The sequence below is a fragment of the Chenopodium album genome, chromosome 3, assembly GCF_948465745.1.
Source record: "Chenopodium album chromosome 3, dcCheAlbu1.1, whole genome shotgun sequence".
Classification (NCBI taxonomy): Eukaryota; Viridiplantae; Streptophyta; class Magnoliopsida; order Caryophyllales; family Amaranthaceae; genus Chenopodium; species Chenopodium album.
The window spans coordinates 83,155,417-83,176,886 of NC_137836.1; the positions used below are offsets into that span (position 1 = coordinate 83,155,417).

General features: G+C 36.6%; 1 protein-coding gene and 1 pseudogene across 1 annotated transcript; both read right to left on the reverse strand.

Moving 5' to 3' along the window:
- Positions 1 to 7,532: 7,532 nt before the first annotated feature.
- LOC145620366 (sucrose synthase-like) lies at positions 7,533 to 11,659 on the reverse strand. The gene is made up of 13 exons (XM_081675036.1): positions 11,583 to 11,659; positions 11,298 to 11,406; positions 11,057 to 11,208; positions 10,771 to 10,963; positions 10,352 to 10,687; positions 10,162 to 10,257; positions 9,894 to 10,067; positions 9,680 to 9,796; positions 9,421 to 9,587; positions 9,099 to 9,323; positions 8,455 to 9,018; positions 8,203 to 8,341; positions 7,533 to 7,959 (listed from the first exon to the last, which is right to left on the reverse strand). Exons 1-13 carry the CDS (start codon positions 11,657 to 11,659, stop codon positions 7,927 to 7,929), a joined length of 2,382 nt encoding a protein of 793 aa, XP_081531162.1. The 3' UTR covers positions 7,533 to 7,926.
- A 1,280-nt stretch (positions 11,660 to 12,939) lies between these two features.
- Positions 12,940 to 15,373, reverse strand: LOC145620375 (scarecrow-like protein 30 pseudogene; annotated as a pseudogene).
- Between the last annotated feature and the right edge of the window lie 6,097 nt (positions 15,374 to 21,470).

A 21,470-nucleotide genomic window follows, 5' to 3' on the forward strand; every position in this document is an offset into this window, starting at 1 on the left:
TACCATGGTCCCCTAATATCCTCTGTGAGTCAAAATAGGTTTATGGAACCATTCAATATGCCCTTAAACTGTTATTTTACCCGTTCGCAACTTGCAGTGATTTCGTAAATTCAATCATAACACGGACGTTTATAACAACATTTAATGATCATATATGGTTTCAAACGGCATTATATGACCCTGAGATGTATCCCAAAGGGTTTCAAGGTTTTTCGCAAACGGGCCCTGAAATCACAAATTTTCCTCAAAAAGCATGGATTATAGCCTTTAATTTTGTAATTTATTGACCTTTTTTCGCCCGTAAAGAAAAATTGCCGAGATGTTTACCATGGCCCCTCATATCCTCCGGGAGTCAAATTGGGTCTGTGGAACCGTCCAATACGCCCATAAACGGTCATTTTACTCGTTCACAACTTGTAGTGATTTCGTAAACTCAAGCCTACCACGGACGTTTATGACAACATATAATGATCATATATGGTTTCAAACGGCATTATATGACCCCGAGATTTATCCCTTTGGGTTTAAGGGCTTTTCGCCACCGGGCCTCGAAACATCAAATTTTCCTCAAAAAGCGTGGATTATAGCCTTCAATTTTGTAATTTTTTGACTTTTTTCGTCCGGAAATAAAAATTGCCGTGATGTTTACCATGGTCCCTAATATCCTCCTAGAGTCAATTTGGGTCTTTGGAACCGTCCAATATGCCCTTAAATGGTCATTTTACCCGTTCACTACTTGAAGTGATTTCGTAAACTCAAACGTATAACGTATGTTTATGGCAACATTTAATGATCATATATGGTTTCAAATGACATTTTATGTCACCGAGATATATTCCCTAGGGTCTCAACACTTTTCTCTACCAGACCCCAAAACATCAAATTTTCCTACAAAAACGTGGATTATAGCCTTCGATTTAGTTTTTTTTGACCTTTTTTTTCGTGGAAAAAAATATTGCTGAGATGTTTACTATGGTCCCTTATATCCTCCGGGATTAAAATAGGGTCGGTGGAACCATACAATTTGCCCTTAAACGGTCATTTTACCCGTTTGCAACTTGTAGTGATTTCGTAAACTCAAGTCTACCACGGACGTTTATGACAACATATAATGATCATATGTGGTATTAAACGGCAGTATATGACCCCGAAATGTATCCCTTAGGGTTTCAAGGCTTTTCGCCATCGGGCTACGAAACCTCAAAATTCCTCAAAAAGCGTGGATTATAGCCTTCAATTTTTTAAATATTTTGTAATTTTTTGTCTTTTTTCGCCTGAAATATAAATTGCTAAGATGTTTACCATGGTCCCTAATATCCTCCGGGAGTCAAATTGGGTCTGTGGAGCCGTCCAATATGCCCTCCGGAAGTCAAATTGGATCTGTGGAGCCGTCTAATTTGCCCTTAAACTAACGGTCATTTTACCCATTCACAACTTGTAATGATTTCGTAAACTCAAGCCTACCACGGACGTTTATGACAACATATAATGATCATATATGGTTTCAAACGGCATTATATGACCCCGAGATGTATTCCAAAGGGTTTCAAGGCTTTTCGCCATCGGGCCCTAAAACATTGAATTTTCCTCAAAAAGCGTGGATTATATAGCCTTCAATTTTGTAATTTTTTGACCTGTTTTCGCCCGTAAATAAAATTTCCGAGATGTTTACCATGGTCCCTAATATCCTCCAGGAATCAAATTGGGTCTGTGGAACCGTCCAATATGCCCTCTAACGGTCAGTTTACCCGTTCACAACTTGAAGTGATTTCGTAAACTCAATCTTACCACGGACGTTTATGACAACATATAATGATCATATATGGTTTCAAACGGCATTATTTGACCCTGAGATGTATCCCAAAGGGTTTCAAGGTTTTTCGCAACCAGACCCTGAAACCTCAAATTTTCCTCAAAAAGCGTGGATCTTATTCTTCAATTTTGTAATTTTTTAACCTTTTTTCGCCTGTAACTAAAAATTGCCGAGATGTTTACCATGGTCCCTAATATCCCCCGGGAGTCAAATTGGGTCTTTGGAACCGTCCAATACGCCCTTAAACGGTCATTTTACACGTTCACAACTTGTAGTGATTTCGTAAACTCAAGCCTACCACAGACGTTTATGACAACATATAATGATCATATATGGTTTCAAATGGAATTATATGACCCCGAGATGTATCCCTTTGGGTTTAAGGGCTTTTCGCCACCAGGCCCCGAAACATCAAATTTCCCTAAAAAAACGTGGAGTATAGCCTTCAATTTTGTAATTTTTTGACCTTTTTTCGCCTGTAAATAAAAATTGCCGAGATGTTTACCATGGTCCCTAATATCCTCCGGGAGTCAATGTGGGTCGTTGGAACCGTGCAATATGCCCTTAAACGGTCAATTAACCTGTTCACAACTTGAAGTGATTTTGTTAACTCAAACGTATCACGTACGTTTATGACAACATTTTATGATTATATATGGTTTTAAACGATATTATATGACAACGAGCTAGATATAATCCCTAGGGTCTCAACACTTTTCTCTATCGGACCCCAAAACCTCAAATTTTCTTAAAAAAGCGTGGATTATAGTCTTTAATTTTGTAATTTTTTGACCCTTTTTCCACCGAAAATAAAATTTGTCGAGATATTTACCATGGTCCCTAATATCTTCCGGGAGTCAAATTGGGTTGGTGGAACCATCCAATATGCCCTTAAACAATTATTTTACCCGTTCATAACTTGTAGTGATTTCGTAAACACACAAGCCCACCACGAACGTTGATGACAACATATAATGATCATATATGGTTTAAAACGGCATTATATAACCTTGAGAGATATCCCTTAGGGTTTCAAGGGTTTTTGCCACCGGGCCCCGAAACCTCAAAATTTCCTAAAAAAGCATGGATTATAGCTTTCAATTTTGTAATTTTTTGACCTTTTTTTGCCCGGAAATAAAAATTGCCGAGATGTTTACCATGGTCCCTAATATTCTCCGAGAGACAAATAGGGTCGGTGGAACCATACAGTTTTCTTTCAAACGGTCATTTTACCCGTTCAGAACTTGTAGTGATTTCGTAAACTCAAGTCTACCACGGACGTTTATGACAACATATAATTATCATATGTGGTTTTAAACGGCATTATATGACCCTGAAATGTATCCCTTAGGGTTTCAAGGCTTTTCGCCACCGGGTTTTGAAACCTCAAAATTCCTCAAAAAGCGTGGATTATAGCCTTCAATTTTTTTTATTTATTTGACCTTTTTTCGCCTGAAAATAAAAATTTCCGAGATGTTTACCATGGTCCTTAATATCCTCCGGGAGTCAAATTGGATGCGTGGAACCGTCCAATATGCCGTTAAACGGTCATTTTACCCGTTCACAACTTGCAGCGATTTCGTAAACTCAAGCCTACCACGGACGTTTATGACAACATATTATGATCATATATGGCAACACTGGGATTTCATCCCCAACATAGTGGATGAGTTTTAGGCTGGGACAGTTGATGAAAATCTGTTTCGGACCACCACCTTGAAACTTGAAGCACTCCAAATTTGGACAGTCAATATCAATCTTCTTCTGTTGAAGAATAAACCTTCCAAGTAAGTGTCCCACATTGATTGAAGAAGAGAGAGTTAAACACTTTTTAAGGCTAAGGGGCTACTTCTCCTATTGCTATATGGTTTTGGGATGGAACATATTTGGATTTATGAAGTTAACTCTCTCTCTTGGTTTGCAGGTGCGGTCTAGACCCGTATTTAACATCTTCACTTGAATAAAATGTGCTACAAATACGTAAGTTTAGCGACCGTATTTGATCTTAACTCAAAAAAAATAATAGAGCACACATCAACATCCCAAAAATTCATTTAACTCCATTTTATTGTTTAAAAAAAAAAATTGCATTTTCTGGTTTTTTCCCTACAAAACCCCAATCTTTCATTTAATTCCCCTACTTATTTTACTACATTATTTGTTTTTCGTGTTTTTTCTTCAATATAATCGTCTCCTTCATCTCCTCACTCGTTCCTATAATCTTCATCTCTCGCTCCATTTTTTTCTCCTAAATTTTCTTTTCTTGTTCTTTTCTTTGATACTAATTATTCTCTTTTAAAATGGCAAGAATCGAACATTATAGAGTAAATTTGATGATTTTGGTTGAAGAAATCAGTCAAACTAATGATTCGTTTCAACCCTTACAAGGGTGTGGATTTGTTGTCAAGGTATGTTTAACTACATTTTTTTTTTTTTTTTTTTTTTCTGATTTGTTTATTTGATGTAAATTTTGATAAAGATTTTCTTTCTTACTTGTAGTTGAATTGTTCAATTGGCCATAACTCAATCTATGGGTATTAGGGTTGGTGAGTGCACAACGGAAGCAAATTACAGATGTAGAGTTTGATAAGATAAGTAGAAGAAAGATAAAGGCAAAATAAGTACTCCCTCTGTGTTTTAATAAGTGTTACACTTACCAAATCCGGTCGTGTTTTAATTGCTACACTTTTTTTTTTGGCAAAAAACTACATTAAAATATTATATTTCTCTCCTCTCATGGTCCCCACCCAAACCCACTACTACTTTTTTTATTATATTATTTTTCACATTCATTACTTTTCAATAAACTATTAACCTCACTATATTTCTTTTACAATTTTTTAATACTTCAACTACCCCACTGACCTCTTATTTTATTTAAGTCAATTAATTTGTCTAAAACTATAACTATGTGCCAGTCAAACTTTAACACTTAAAAAAACACGAAGGGAATAGTAGAGAATTAGACACACAATATTTAACGTGCGAAAAATTATCAAAAAACCCACAGACGACAAGCACTAAAAAATAATCCACTATATGAAAAATAGGAGAGTACAAGTATCACCCGTAATTTAGTAGGGTGAATTGTAATACATCAATAACTCTCACTATAATAATTAAACTCACAAAAAAAATTACAAATTTACAATGAATAATGGATTATGTAGAGGATTATTACAAGGATAATTGTTAGAAAGGCTTTGGTATTTATGGCTTCTTATTTTGTGAATGCCTCAATGGAAAGTCCATTGCCTATATATATAGAGTTATGCTTGGTGGTGGAGTAATGTCGGTGATCATTCTCTAGAATAGTGTAGATTGCTACTAATGTCTTGATCATGTCATGATATAATTTTAGAGCATTATTCACCTCAATTAACCGACAATTACTTTAGTGAACATGTTAGATTTATCTAGCAAATTTTCACATAATTGGGCTATAAAATTTGGGCCACAGCTAAACCCAACAATAAGAAATTTAATCCAAATGCACCCGTTGTTCCCAGAGAAATTGGAATAAATTCTCCATTTTATATTGAATGTTCTTGTGGTCGCGGGTGCGGGAGCAATTGCAATGGATTATGTGCATGACGAGGGTTCTTTTTTCCGAAACGAGTTCAACTCGTTCCCATTAATACATTTCCGATTACCTTACGTTACCAACGTGCACCACAACTTATATCCTTTACAATTTACTCTTCGGCAGCAAGAGGGACTGATTCACCTGAAGAAATGCAAAGAGAAATCATCAAAAAGTGTTCGAATCACCTTATTTCAGGAAAGATAAGTTCAGATAAGATAAGTTCAAGAAAAATAAGTACATTATCCCATGTTATGATTTTTTTTCATTAAATTGTTGATATCATTATGTATCTTGCAATGTAAAACAAGTAAATTAGCGGTTACAAAAACAAAACAAAGATGTATTTTTTCGTTTTTTCCCTATAAAACCTGTCTTTCATTACCCATTTTTGCTATTTTTTTCCCACGTTTCTTCTCAATATAATAATCGTCTCCTTTGTCTGTTCGTTTCTAAAATTTTCAATTTTCATCTCCTCGTTTTTAAAATCTTCAATCTTTATCTCTTCTTTTCTTGTTATTTTTTTTTTCTTTCATGTAATTTGTTTCATGTAAAATGACATGAATTGTCGAAGATTACAAGGTGAATTTAATGGTTTCGGTGGATGAAATTTGTCAAACCATTGATACGTTGCGACCAATATTAGGATGACATAATCTTGAATTTGTGGTTAATGTTTGATTTTCAGAAGTTTTTTTTTTTTATCCTAAACCCTTGGTTAGCGTTAACTAAGTACAATTTTTTTCTTTTTACAATATGTATTTTAATGCAAAATTTAATACAGATTTTATTTCAATAAATAAATAAATTTAATATAGACTTTGTTTGTTAGTATAGTTGAAATGTTTGGTTTGTTGTAACAAGATTTTCGGAACATTTGATCCTAACGCACCAATTGTGCCCAGTCGGAATCAAATCTCCATTCTTTATTCGGTGTCCTTACGGGGTTAACAGTGGTGCTGGAGCAATCACCGTGCATTCCGTACACGAAGAGGACATATAAATATGACACAGGTAATTTTGTCGAGACGATTTGTGTATAAATACACAAATCGCCAACAGAACGCTTGGGTTAAGGGAATAAGGGCAAAAAAATCATGATGTAAGTCTTGGATTATTACATGTCACATGCTGACTCTTTGCCCCAAGTCCTTGCACGCGTCCTACTAGAATTACCCCTGCAATTCTAGTCAAGGATCCTAAAGCACTTTAGCAAAGCTAAATACGATGCTCAAATTTAAGTGAGTGAAGCTTGGAAATGGCTAAGTAAGCAAGTAAGAGAAAGAACAAGGAAGATTGCTTAATAATGCTTTGTATTTCTTGAGAGACTTTACAATTGTGTGGATGGATCTACAAATGAGGGGGAAGCTCTCTATTTATAGTGCTCCCCAAGACATAGAGAATTCTACTCTAGAATGTTCTAACCTCCTCAAATGGAGAGTCCTAGAACTAAGGTCAATCTAGAGAGTTCTACACGATTTCTAATATACTTCTCTCTATGTACACCGTCCTGGAATGATTTAGGCTTCTCTAGTTTATAAAGAATATACAAGATTGCCCTAGAAGATTCTAGGATCTCCCGCAAGGCCCACGAACCTTGTAGCGCAATCTAGAACGTTGTGGGGCCCATCTCCAAAATCTTCCTCGACCATTGTCTTCATTGGGTCCAGAAACGGTGGGCTCCCAAGTTTCATCCCGTTTGGGCTTTATTTGGGCCCCCAAATGGCCTATTATTGCGTTATTGTCAATCGGGTGTTCACTAGGAAAATAGTCCTTGAGCTAAATAAAGCTCTATAGGGGGAAGGTGCTTAGCACCCATGGGCATCTCCCTTGGCCCGATATGTTGCCTAGTGCTCAATTGACGTTGATGTTGCCTTTGTGGGTGTGGGGACATGCTCCCCCACCCAAGTCTTGACGACCCCGTCAAGGCCGTCCCTCAAACTCGGATATCTGGAAGCTTACAATGTCTCATTTTGTAAGAGTGGGTCATTTTATCTGTTTCCTCTATCACCTCCTCTAAAGAAGCACATGTCACATTGAGCTTCTTTTAAATCGATTTCCTACTAATCCTTCACTTTGTTGGTCTGGTTCATATTGGGTGTAATTGTGAAAATACCGTATTTTGAGCGGAAGGTGTTTTTTTTTTCAGAAAATAAAAAGCTTGTGGGCAATGTAATTCTGACACGTGTAATAGCGCCAGCTTTTAAATCATTCTTACATTTAAAAGTTGAAATACAACTTCTAATTATTACTTCGTACAATTAAAGTTTTATAATCCAACTATCAATCTATATTCTATCATAGCCGGCATAAACATGATTAAGATCAATAAATGAGCGAGCTCATTTAGAATTTACCTTTTATTTAAATATTGAATTTTCAATTTATTATAATTTTTGCTTGACACTCTCCAGAAAGTCTAAAGGACATACAAAACTTAAGAACGAACATACTTGGACCAAAACTATAGAAATCAATCCTAGGAACAAGGCTCGTAGCAACGTGCACCACAAGTTATATCCTTTACAATTTAATCCTCGGCAGCAAGAGGGACTGATTCCACCTAAAGAAATGCAAAGGTAAAACATCAAAAAGTGTTCGGATCATGATGAAGGTAATTTAGGAGCTATCAGATACAAGAAATTGTAAGATGACCCTGAAAATGAAAGTAAAGAGTACCATTACGATTTGCTATACTACTGCTGAAGACGGATAATAAGTGTCATTAATTCTAATTTGGTGTATGTTTGTAATAAAAAATTAAATAGAGGTTTAGATCCCATATAGATGAGCATAATCAACTTACCAACTTGTTATACCCAATGGCCATCAACATCTCAATGTAGCGATTAGCCTTGCTCTTATCAGGCTTAGAAGTATACTTCGAAAAGCCATAAACCCCAGCGAGTGTGAGCAGCTTCTTTGAGTAAATTTTCCATGTATATCTGCATAATTTCGAACAAATCAGATGCAAAATGAGAGTAGGCATAGAACAATAATGAAAGTAGGGAACGGAAACAATTAAACAAATTGCATTGTGCATAAATGTTGGGCTTACTTCTCCTGGATTCGTTCTAGTCCACCCTTTGAGATAAGCTCCCAATGGGTAGGATCAACCTTGCACTTCTCAAAGAAATCAACTATTAGTTCAGCTGCTTTACCATCTTGGTATGGATCAATATGAAACCCGGACTTGCCATGAGTAATAATCTCGGCAGGACCACCATTACAAGTAGCAAAAGTTGGCAATCCTGAGGTCATTGCTTCAATGACAGTCAACCCAAAGGCTTCGTAGAGAGCAGGCTGAACAAACGCCCCCTTTGTATCTGCTATGTACCTATAAAGTTCCCCATTTTTCATCCTGCTCATCTGAACAGAAATCCACCTAAACTGCCCATTCAAGTTGTATTTTTCTATGAGTTCATACATCTTCTTTAGCTCCTCCCTTTCCTCATTGTCCTGAGACTCTTTACTCCGGTCTCCAGCCACTATTACAAGGTTAACCAATTCCTGAAGCCTCTTGTTTTTTCCATACCACTCAACAAGTCCTGTGATGTTCTTCACTCGATCAAGTCTTGCCATAGAAAATATGATTGGCTTGTTTCGGTCTTTGAGCACACCCCTGTGTCAGATAATGACTTTCAGAATCTAAATAAGTAATGAGATAAGTTTTGTTAAGTGTTGGGGGAAAGATAATTTTACATGTATTCCTTGTTCTCAACAGAGCCATAAAGCATTTCTTCAAGTCCAGAGTGTAGTTGGGTAAATCTCAACTCCTTTTCAGTGTATGGAAAGTAAATCGACACATCAGCTCCTGGTGAGACGATGTTGAATTTGGGATCAAAGACATTTATTCCATTGACAACTCGGAACAATCCAGGAAGAGTGAACGCCATGTGAGACTCATACTGTCCTACTTTGTTCTTACTGTGAAGTAACAGGGCATAGATATTATGATATAGCATTATAACTAGAGGGAAAAAAAATGGTACAGAAAAAATTGCTCAGAAATGAGGGCATTTACTTTCCAGCAATTTCTTGAAATGAACTAGTAATGATGAAATCCGTGTAGTTCATGGCTATAAGATCAGCTGTGAACTGACAGGAAAAATGGTACTTGTCCTCGAATTCCTTCCAATACACGTCTGAATTTGTATACTTTGTCTTTTCCAGAGCATGAGCAATCGTGCACTTCAAAAATATATATAACAATGATAGATAAGAAAATATTCCAACAACAAGTCTATAAACAAAGACGGGATTATATAATCAAGGGAACACACCATAGTAACTCCTAGTTTATGTGCCAAAAGCATGGCGACCAAGTTCCCATCACTGTAGTTTCCAATTATCAAATCAGGCGTGGTTTGCAGCTCCTTGGAAAGTTCAATTGCTACTTCCTAAGGTTAAAAAAATAATATGACTATCATTTAAGTTTCTAAATTTGAAGGGTGTAAAGAGTAAAATTAATATGAATGATTCATATATGCTATTTACCTCAGTGAATGTCTCTAGGTAAGGCCACACTTCAAATCTTGATATCCATTTCTTGACCATTCCTTTCTTGGTTCTGAATGGCACACGGATGATGTCAGAGTTCTGAGTTCCATAAACCTTCTCAAGGCGCTGCCCACAGGTGGTACCAGCCACACCTGGGAGTAGACGAGTGACCTGTTATATATATCAAATTTAGCAGATAGGAAAAATTAGCAAGTAGTTTGTATATAATAGGCCAAGAAATACGGGAGCTAAAACTTAAACGTACAATAAGGATTCGCGGGATTATGTCAAGTCCTTGCTGCTTAATACGTAGTATCATTTCAGCCTCTAATGCACGAACTTGATCCAAGATATATACCACCTACAGATCACACATAAGAAATACATGACTGAATAAAAAGAAGAAAATGTAATAAAAAGTATTTATCAATTGATTCTAAGTTGTGATGATGAACCTGGCCACCAGTGTCAGGATAACCTAAGACGTTTTCCTGGGCAAAGTAACCATGAGGAGATAGAATTACGAGGTTGAAAACCAAAGGGATTCTGCTAAGAAACTTCTCGAGACTGGATGGATCAGGAGCATTGATAAGGTCTAGAAGCAGGCTGATCATGCCCAAAGAACGCTCAGCATTGTCACCCCATCCTCTCTCAAATCCAATCTCCTGGAGCTTCCGCTCAAAGTCAGAGTATGGAGTAGAAGGAGGTTGGGCGAGTAGATATTCCTGTGCGTTAAGCAATGCAGACTTAAGAGCATTCAGGTCCTCAATTTTGTCATTCAACATCAAAGACTGCACCCAAAAGAAGAAAAAATTAATCAAACATCAAACTTTGGTTAGCCAATAATTAATGAAGTAGTGGGCTTCACTGTTACCTTCCCTTTATAGTGATGATGTCGGAGAAAATCAAGAAGATTAACCATGCCTTTTCCGTCTTGGAACATCTTAGCAGAAAGGTTGCAGTTGAGGAACTCAGCGCCATTCCCAATTGACTGGGGAAGAGAGGGAAGTTTTAATGATCCACAGGATGGTTCGAAATCCAGTTCGAGTACAAACTTTTCCTTCAAGCTGCATTATATTAAACTAAGATTAACAAAACAGTCCTTGTTGAGGAGGAGGTTATAAATAGTGTATTTGACTGTTAAAAGTAATAATGTTTACTTCTCATCGACCACCATCTCTTTGAGTCTTAGAAACTCTTCCGTTGTCAGTTCCTTAAACACACGATTCTTGATGTCAAAAGAGATGTAGTTCCAGACACCCAGATTCTGACGAATTACAAGAGCAATTGATGGAAGGAAAACTATTGCTTCCTACAAAGTAAAAATAAAAAAATAAAAAAATAATCAGAAAAGCAGTATTGCTTTCAGCATACAAGAAGGGATCAGTAAGGTTGTAGCACCTGAGTAGACCTAATAACTTCAGCAAAAAATCCATCAGCAAGATTCAGCTCTTCAAATTCAGCAAGCAGTTGCTGACGCTGAAGGATTGCTTTTCCATGGGTCTCAACTCTGCATCAAAGTTTCATTGATTAATAAGCATTATTAAGCATCAAATTTAAACTCATATTATATGCATTAGCATCACAATTATGTAAAGTACTAAGTTGATACAATTTATGCCACCACACTACCCCCTCATCCCCTTCCACCCCCGTAACAAGATGTGCAAAGCAAGGAAAAATCACCTCGAGAAGAACATGAGAATCTCATTTTGGTGAGTAGATAATGCTTCATCTAAACGAGCCTTAAGATTAGCAGACATTTTTATTGACTGAAGAAGGGAGAAATAATAGAGACAGTTGAAATTATAAGTGGCTAAAAAAATATGTATGAACAAGGATGAAAGATTGTAGAATTTATAGCTGATGAGTCCTTTGTCCGAAGAAAATCATCAGAAGTATTTTTGGTTAATTTCTTACCTACATGCTGACATGCTCTGTATGTGATATTTTAAAGATATTTTATCTACACAGCAAGAAAACTATACGTGTAAATTTTCTACCAAAAAGATAAAATCTAGTCGGATAATAATATGAAAATTTCCATATATGCATATATTCCTTTGAATATATTGCCCAAGGAGGATTCACTGCTATAGTGCTATCCAAGAAAGAGATAATAAGTCGTGCAAATCTCAATAATTTTTCTATTATTTCTGTCAAAAACTACTTTCCTGTCGTGGAGATTTTGCCCTATGTTGCTCGAACCTTAGGGGTGTCAATCCTACACCCGAGTGTAATATCACACCTCTTACATTCTCAAGCTCACATGCATTGTACATGAGCAAGTGAGCTTTTTAGTTTGGACATACCTTTTGGGAGGGCCAAGGATTCAATGGTAATTTTGCCTTCACTGGTAAACTGCTTGGCTGCTCATAGATAGCTGACATGTTTATAAAGTAACTTATAAAAAATGATCAGCATAGATTAGTAAATTTTGACTAAGAGAGGCGGTTTCAGATTTTTACCAACAGCTTGACAGAGTTTTAGAAGCTAACCAATGATAAAACAGAATGCAACTTTTGACTCAGAAAATCAGTGCACTTCTGATTCATAGCAACTTTACGTACCTGGAGAATCTATGCAATTGATCATTGTCATTTGCTTGAGCAAAATGCTTTCTACAAACGAGCTGCATTCTGAAATTGAAATATGAACATCCTGTCATAGAATTAGCACTGAAAGGTGCATATGCTGCAATGGTGTACCACTAACTAGTAACCACAGAGAATGTTTTAGCAGACTTATCAAAGATAATTCATTACCTCACATAAAAAATGTGACATAAATGCCCAAAAAACTCTTTTCTGCTAGCTTGTCTTAGATCAGTTAGATATCGGCAGAACCACCAGGACTGAATGCACTCTGGAAGATCCACATAAGATGGCAGCATCCAGAAACCAAAAAATAAAAAGATAAAAAGTGATCTAGGCACAGGAATCATCAGGTACCTATCAAAGTCACCAATAAGGCAATAATCCTATAAACCAAATAAAAAGACAGCATTGAATTCATGAATTGTCAAATATTTTGAAAGGGAAAATCTGAAAAGGTCAGTATCTTATAGATTTTAATTCAGATTTACCAGCACCATTACATGACTTTAAAATTACTACAAAAAGTTTTGAGTAATTTTGATTTCAGCTATTACTCCTATATTCATTTCTGATGCAGCAGAATGATTAACATATTTTTGGCATTGAATCACAACAGAATAAAATAACATGTTAATGTTCACTTTGATCATTTAAGTAGGTTTCCAACAGGATATGGCAAACAAAATCCTTCCTTTCCAACCCTGAACCAACCAATGCCTGTCTTGCTCCACCATAAAATCCTTCTGGTAATTTGCTCTTACCATTGCCCTTGCTTTATTTACAATTCCTTGATCCAGTGGTATCTGCATGAATCCAGCCCTCTTGTGGCGCACCTGCCACTGCTTGTATGTCTCTGGTCTCTCAATTCTCTCACTCCCCTCGCACGCTACTATGTTCATGGCATCTTTACCATATAAGTAATTTTCGATCAGTTGCCTTTGCTGATCTTCACGAAGCATAGTAGCTTCAAACACATCAAACAAAGAAGAGTAGTGGTAAAGTGCTTCCCTGAACCGAGTGATGAAGAAGGGAGCATTGAATGTTCCATTGACAACACCATTGATGAATAGATCAGGATTTAAGCTCCTTACCAACTTCAAGAAAGTATCCCGCGGGCTGCCAGCATCAACAGTCTCATCAGGCAGCCTTCTTGACTTATAAAGACAGGAAACTACTACAAGCTCATCCTTTTCAATGTTGAAATCTTCTGGCTTTATGGTATGCCACCGCTGTGCAATGGCCTGAAACTCGAAAGGCACCCCAAATCTCTCACAGTAACCTGCTAATCTTCTACCTGTCTCTTCAACTGTCTGTGCAGGTTTGAAACCACTCTTGGGATTATCTACTCCCGTAATTTTAAGCCTTGGAGGGCCAAGAGGTCTTCTTGAGAGAGTTTGAATTAGGCAGGGCCATTGGAAACCCATAAAGATGCCAAAATCAATAATGTGTATTTTCGGTGCTTTTTCAGCCAACTTTGCTATTGTCTGATTGGCTACATAATGAGTGGTCCGTTGGAAAGGGAGAGCAGAAACATATAATCTGTAGCCTCTCAAGATATCATAGGATGAAAATCGCTTCCAATCAGAAGCTTTGTATAGCTCTGAGCCTGTACCGGTCATACGTGCTTCAAGGCCATTTGCAAAATAATGTGCTATCCTCTGGACACTATCACCAAATGGCGTAGCATGCTGCCTAATTTGCTTGAGTAGCTCATTTGCAGTTCTAAGCTCAGCGCATGATACAGCTTCTGCACACTGAATGAGGAGAGTCCTAAGATCCACCACTTCTGTACTAGTCTTTTTCTTACCACGCTTAGCTCTACGCTTACTCTTGGACCCTTTTGGTTCTTCTTCCTGCTCTGAATCCTGACTGGCATCCTTAACCGCGTTATTGCTGATACAGGTTAAAATATCATTGTTTTCTTCCTTACTAATCATCAATGCATCATCAAACTTCTCCATTTCCGAATATTCCTCATTGTTAGTAGCTAGTTGTTTTGCACTCCTTTCTTCCACCTGACCAGAATTTTCTCTATGAAGATTCTTCCTTCCCCTAGATCCATAACCCAGTTCTTCCCTACTATCTCCAATACCCTCATAATTCTTCTCCTTATATGCCCAACTAATCCCGGAATTGACTACAGAACTCAACTCATTGACAAATAGTGTGCTGACAGGAGAGTCTGCAACCCCATCTTTCAAATAATTAAAGCTACTGCTAGAGCCAGATCCCTCTGAAGTTGACTCCAACACATGATGAGTATCATCAATGTGTTGAAATCCTTCTGACAGACTTTGATGGATCAGCCAGTTGGATTCGACACCGACACCATAGCAACCACTACTCCCTTGATTGCTGGAGTTTGTGTTGAGATCATCTGACAACGGCCTTTGATCGGGACAAAGCGGGTATGTCTCCCCTGCAAGAACATCATAGAATGACTTCTCAGTGGCTTGGAGTGCATGATAATCCTGCAAAGTAGCAGGGTTATCATCCATATCCTCTTCCATGAGAATATCATTCATGTACTTAAGACATGCATCAGAAAAATCGGGTATCTCTGAATTTTCTTCATGGGTTTGATAGTATTGATCATATAGTGGGTCATTTACAGAGATGGGTTCTTCGTATAAACCATAGTTTTGAAAACACCCATTTTCATTGACACATCTTTCAGAGCTTGAAAAGCTTGGATACCCTTCTTCAGGAACAAAATACATTTTTTTTAAAACCAAAAAAAAATCAATACTTTTCAGAAAATCACGGAGTTTCTAACAGACAAAATATCAAACAGTTGGTGTGCAATGAAATAGCAAAACCAAAATCCAAACTAACATAAACATCAACAGGTAAAATCAAGTAAGAAGATGTTTAAATCGATAAAAGGGGGGAAATTGAGTAAAGTCAAAAGATTAACAACAAAAGATAAAGGTATAAATCTCAACAGAAATATGAAGAAAAGTCAAAGGATAGACATTTGTGGAAGTGTTGACTTTTAACTCATAGATTCAGGTATCTAAAATCTAATCATGCCAAAGAAATGTTGATTTGATTATATACATAGGATTAAACATCCTTAAGGGTGGAAATTCATGAATTCATAGTATGACATAATTTAATACAGAGTATATTATTAATATTAACCAAATAACCAAGAAACTTCCTAGAACATGCTTACTTAAACAAGAACAACGACTCAACAACATTAAGTTGACTGCTACTCCGTACGCCACTTTTGGTTGCATGACATTTTTTAATGAGGAATTTAATTTGATTGACTTAGCTAAATTTGTGATCGGTTTAGGGCATGTTCACTTCAATTTAGTTCACTTCCAATCAATTTATTTTGGTTCCTAATTTCCTTCTCTCATAAACAATTCAGTTCAGCTCAGCTCAGTTCAGCTTAGTTCATTTCAGTTTAATAAATCAGAACAGGCTTTTAATCTTACATTTACATGACTGTCAGTGATTCTGTTATGAACAAAAGAGGCTAGAGATTAAATATGATTCGAACAAAACAGGCTCTTAGTCTTACATTTACGTTAAAGTCATGTTTGTATTAATTATGGTTTAAAATGGATAAAATATTTCAATTATTTGATTTAAGTCTGTGTTTTTAGATGTTTATTGAGTTTAGAGTTGCCTCCTACGGTTCCTACCAAGTTCATAATATAGATGATATGAAATTGCTAATACTCGGTAATATATCCATCTTTGAATTTTGACTTTTTTCAAAGTTGTCAGTATCAAAATTGTTATAAACTTAGGAACAGTAACACGCATTTGATTATTCAAACCTTTTTACTAACGTAATGTACCACATTTCAAGTTAAATCATCGAAGTAATCTAATGTGGTTATATTTCATTCTAAAAAGTTAATCGACAATAGACCAAGTACAGTCAACCCCAAACTTACTCAAACCAAGTCAATCCCTACTTGAATTTGACATGACCGGATGACCCCTTTGCCAAATCTACATTGTATATAGAAGGTTGTTATATAATTTTGTTTGTGTCTAATAGTGACGTATTATGACTTCCTCCCTATTATTCCAATAATAGGACATACCAATTATACCACTTTATATGAATAATCTCTTGAATGGCCAATGACCGTCCTCGATGTTAACGGAATAATTACCGCCGTGACCTCAAACAAAATACGGTACATGTGAAATGTCAAAATGTGCAAGATTCAAGGTTGATGTGTCGGAAACAAAATCTTAATATATGAGCCGCATAATATCTCTTAGGATCTCCATTGATTCTGATCATGTGCTCATTTGCCGTCCATAATGTACTTATCTCCTTTTAATATACCAAATATAATCATCTAGGAATGAAACGACTTCAACTTACCCACGGTATAGTTTCAAAGTACTAAAATGACGCAAAGTGATTGTTATGGAGTGCTATTTTTTCCAAATACGGAGGTTGTTATGAGGCGGAGAGCGCAAGCAGACACACAATACAGGATTCGCAACATTTTAGTAAGGACCTGCGATATCAAGTTGGTGATTAGAACCATCTCTTACACTTTTTGAATATCAATACAACATTATCTAGAAATAACTCATTCTCGATACTTTATAGAGACATATAGCTAATATAGCTAAACTTATTATAATTCTAAACCAACTTATATAACAAAAAACGAGCCGAAACCTCCAAAATTTCTCAAAAAGCGTGGATAATAAAAATTGTCGAAATGTTTACCATGGTCCCTAATATCCTCCGAGAGTCCAATTGGCCGGATGGAACCATCCAATTTGCCTTTAAACGACCAATTTACTATTTTACTATTTGCACCGATTTCATTAACTCAAGCCTACCACGAACATTTATGACAACATATAATGATCTTATATGGTTCCAAACGACATTATATAACCCCGAGATGTATTCCCTAAAATCTCAAGGCTTTTCGACACCGTGTCCCGAAACCTCCAAAATTTCTCAAAAAGCGTGGATATAAGCCTTCAATTTTTGAATTTTTTGACTTTTTTTCGCCCAAAAATAAAAATTGTCGAAATTTTTACCATGATCTCTAATACCCTCCGGGAGTCCAATTTGGTGGTTGGAACCATTCAATTTGTCTTTAAACGGCCAATTTAGCGATTTACAACTTGCACTAATTTCATTAAATCAAGCCTACCACGAACATTTATGACAACATATAATGATCATAAATGGTTCCAAACGGCATTATATGACCCCGAGATGTATCCCCTAAAATTTCAAGACTTTTCGACTCCAGGCCTCGAAACCTTTAAAATTTCTCAAAAAGCGTGGACATTGGCCTTGAATTTTTGAAATTTTTGACTTTTTATCGCCCGAAAATAAAAATTACCGAAATGTTTACCATGGTCCCTATTATCTTCCGGGAGTCCAATTGGGTAGGTGGAACCATCCAATTTGCCTTTAAACGTCCAATTTACCGGTTTACAACTTGCACTGATTTCATTAAGTTAAGCCTACCACAAACATCTATGACAACATATAATGATCATATATGGTTCCAAACGGCATTATATGACCCTAAGATGTATCCGCTAAAATTTCAAGGTTGTTCGACACCGTGCCCCGAAACCTCCAAAATTTCTCAAAAAGCGTGGATATAAGCCTTCAATTTTGGAATTTTTTGACTTTTTTTCGCCCGGAAATAAAAATTGCCGAAATTTTTACCATGGTCCCTATTACCCTCCGGGAGTCCAATTGAGTAAGTTTATCTATCCAATCTGCCTTTAAACGACCAATTTACTGGTTTACAACTTGAACCGATTTCATTAAATCAAGCCTACCACGAACATTTATGACAACATATAATGAACATAAATGGTTCCAAACGGCATTATATGACCTCGAGATGTATCCCATAAAATTTCAAAGCTTTTCGACACTGGGCCTCGAAATCTTTAAAATTTCTCAAAAAGTGTGGACATTAGCCTTCAATTTTGGAAATTTTTGACTTTTTATCGCCCGGAAATAAAAATTGCCGAAATGTTTACCATGGTCCCTAATATCTTCCGGGAGTCTAATTGGATGGGTGGTACCATCCAATTTGCCGGTTTACAACTTGCACTGATTTCATTAAGTCAAGCCTACCACGAACATCTATGACAACTATAATGATCATATATGGATCCAAACGGCATTATATGACCCCCAGATCTATTCCCTAAAATCTCAAGACTTTGTAACACCGGGCCCTCGAAACCTACAAAATTTCTCAAAAAGCGTGGACATTAGTCTTCAATTTTGGAAATTTATCACTTTTTTTTCGCCCGGAATAAAAATTTCCGAAATGTATCATGGTCCCTAATATCCTCCGAGATTCCAATTGGGTGGGTGGAACTATCCAATTTTCCTTTAAACGGCCAATTTACCAGTTTACAACTTTCACCAATTTACCAGTTTACAATGGTCAATTTAATTAACTTGCACCGAACCCTACTAGAACCGAAATTGACTCAAACCCGTTTTAACCCGTCAAAACCCGAATTTAACCCGACTTGTTACTTACCTGACCTGAATTCAACCCGACCTGAATTTAACCCAACCTGTTGCAAACTCGAACCAAAATCAACCCGACTTGTTATTGACCTAACTTAAATTAAACCCGATTTGTTATTGACTTGTCTCGAATTTTACCAGACCTATTACTTACCCGACCCAAAAATTCAACCCGATCTGTTACTAACTCGACTCGAAATCAACACGACTTGTTATTGCCCAACCTAAATTCAACCCAAATTATTCCTGACTCGATTTCAAATCACCTTAAATGCAATTTAGACCACCTTATTATTGTTGATCAAAGCATTTTGTCTAGGGAGACCAAGTCGGTCCAAGCCAGCAAAAAAAAGGGAGCATCATCCTCAAATTTAAGAGTTAAATATAGTATATATATTTGTTTTATGGTCAAAGGAGATAATAATCTTCCTAAATTATAAACTATAGTTTCCTAGTATATTGTCATATATATTATAGTCAAAGGAAATAATTAGCTTGATAAAAATTAACTACTCCCTCCGTTTTTTTTTTATATGCATCACTTGCATTTACACGGAGTTTTAGGAAAGTTATTTGCTTCAATATTATATTGTGCAAGTGGGGCAAGTGGATGATTAATTTATTTTGATAAAAGTACAATGTGGGTCATGAAATAGATAGTATGTGAGAGAGAATGATTTATTTAATAATATAAGTGGGGACCATGAAAAAGAGTGAAATGATAAAATATTTTGAGTGGGGTATTTGAGAAGAGAGAGATAATAAAATATAGTATAAAGTTACCAAATATAGAAGTGATGCATATATAAAAAAACACCCCTAAATAGAAAGTGATGCATATAAAAAAAAACGGAGGGAGTATTTATTTATAGTTAGTTGAACCCAAATATAACCTGACTTGGAAATGACTCAACCTGATTGTAACCCGCAAAATATTGACTTGAACATAACCCGACTTGAATCCGAGAATGACCCAACTTGAAAATGACCCAACCTAATTATAACCCGCAAATTATTGACTTGAACCGAACCCGACTTGAACCCGAGAATGACCCGACTTGATTATAATCCGCAAATTATTGACTTGAAACGAACCCGACTCAAACCTAAGAATGACCCGACCTGATTCTAACCCGCAAATTATTGACTTGAACTGAACCCGAGAATTACCCTAACCCGTTTTAACCCGTGAACCCGACCTATTGTTCACCCGACCCAAATGTAACCCAACTTGTTATTAACCCGACCTAAACCCGACCCAAACCCGATAAGAAGTATGACCCGACGTGAACCGACTCAAGCATGACGCAACCCAAACCCGACCCGCAAAGGTTATGGAAATAATCCGAATTGACCTGACCCGAGTTGACCTTACCCACTCTTACCCCAACCCAAACCCGACCCGTTTACCCGAATTGACAGCTTTGATATAACCCCAAGCGACACCCTACACAATTACTTCAATTTTAGAAAGAAAAAAAAATCCAAAATTGGTTCGAAAGTGTGTATAGTATTAAGTTTTGGACAATTTTGACTTTTTCAAACCTGAAATAATAAAAGGTATAGATGTTTTCCATAGACCTAAAGAAGTCATTTGAGTTGCTTAAAACGTCCACTTTGTCTTTACTTTATTAATTTAGCAATTACATATGCACCATGTTTCATTCACAATAAGGCCACTACAGGCCTTTATGTGATCGTCTAGTGGTTGTACATGGTTGCAGTTACGTATGTTTCTTACTCCGTAACAAGAGATAACATCAACTTCTTAAAATTTTAGATTAACAAAAAAATAGCCAAAAAAGATGATTAATTTGTTTATTAACATTGACCAAAACTGCATTACCCAGACCAATAATATAGCACTGACCACTCACTTGACTGAGTCTGAGACAAACGAAGAAACGTCAACAGTGACGCATTCTCATTCATCTGGCCGAGTTGACTCAACCACCTGAACAGTCAACTGCTTTGGCTTAACTCTCAAGCTTCCTTCCAAACATGGGCACCCACCACTACATTCTAGAATCTCCCCTTTATTTTATTTATAAGCTTGCTAATCATGTTATCTTATTATCATTTTAGGGTATCTTAATCATTGAAGTTTTCTTTGGGACACTAGTTTGATTTCTGTTAACAATGTTATTGACTGTAATGATTTGATGAGACTGTGAGCCTTTACAATTTGAGTTAATGTTTCAAAGGCCGAAACTAAAGTAGATGCAGCCACATTGCATGCCATGCCGCCCTTGAAAGGCACACGGAGCCTAAGCAAGCTGTGGAATAAGCACACAACGTCACGACAGCATGTCAGGGCACCCTACATGGGCTACATCAGTAACAGCAAGTGCTCCTTCCAGTCTTGCTGCTTTATCTAGCCCATAGAGACATGAACAAAACAAGCACAACACATTCTCAAATTGGCATAAACTGCACCATAGTTGAATTTTAGACTCTTCAGAA

What these genes read in the sequence shown, in the direction of transcription:
- LOC145620366 (XM_081675036.1), bottom strand. Translation starts at nt 11,659, where the DNA reads ATGTCTGCTAATCTTAAGGCTCGTTTAGATGAAGCATTATCTACTCAC. An exon ending in GAGATGGTGGTCGATGAGAA is followed by an intron (nt 10,964 to 11,056) that starts GTAAACATTATT and finishes AATATAATGCAG; the next exon opens with CTTGAAGGAAAAGTTTGTAC. An exon ending in TAATCCCGCGAATCCTTATT is followed by an intron (nt 10,068 to 10,161) that starts GTACGTTTAAGT and finishes TATATATAACAG; the next exon opens with GTCACTCGTCTACTCCCAGG.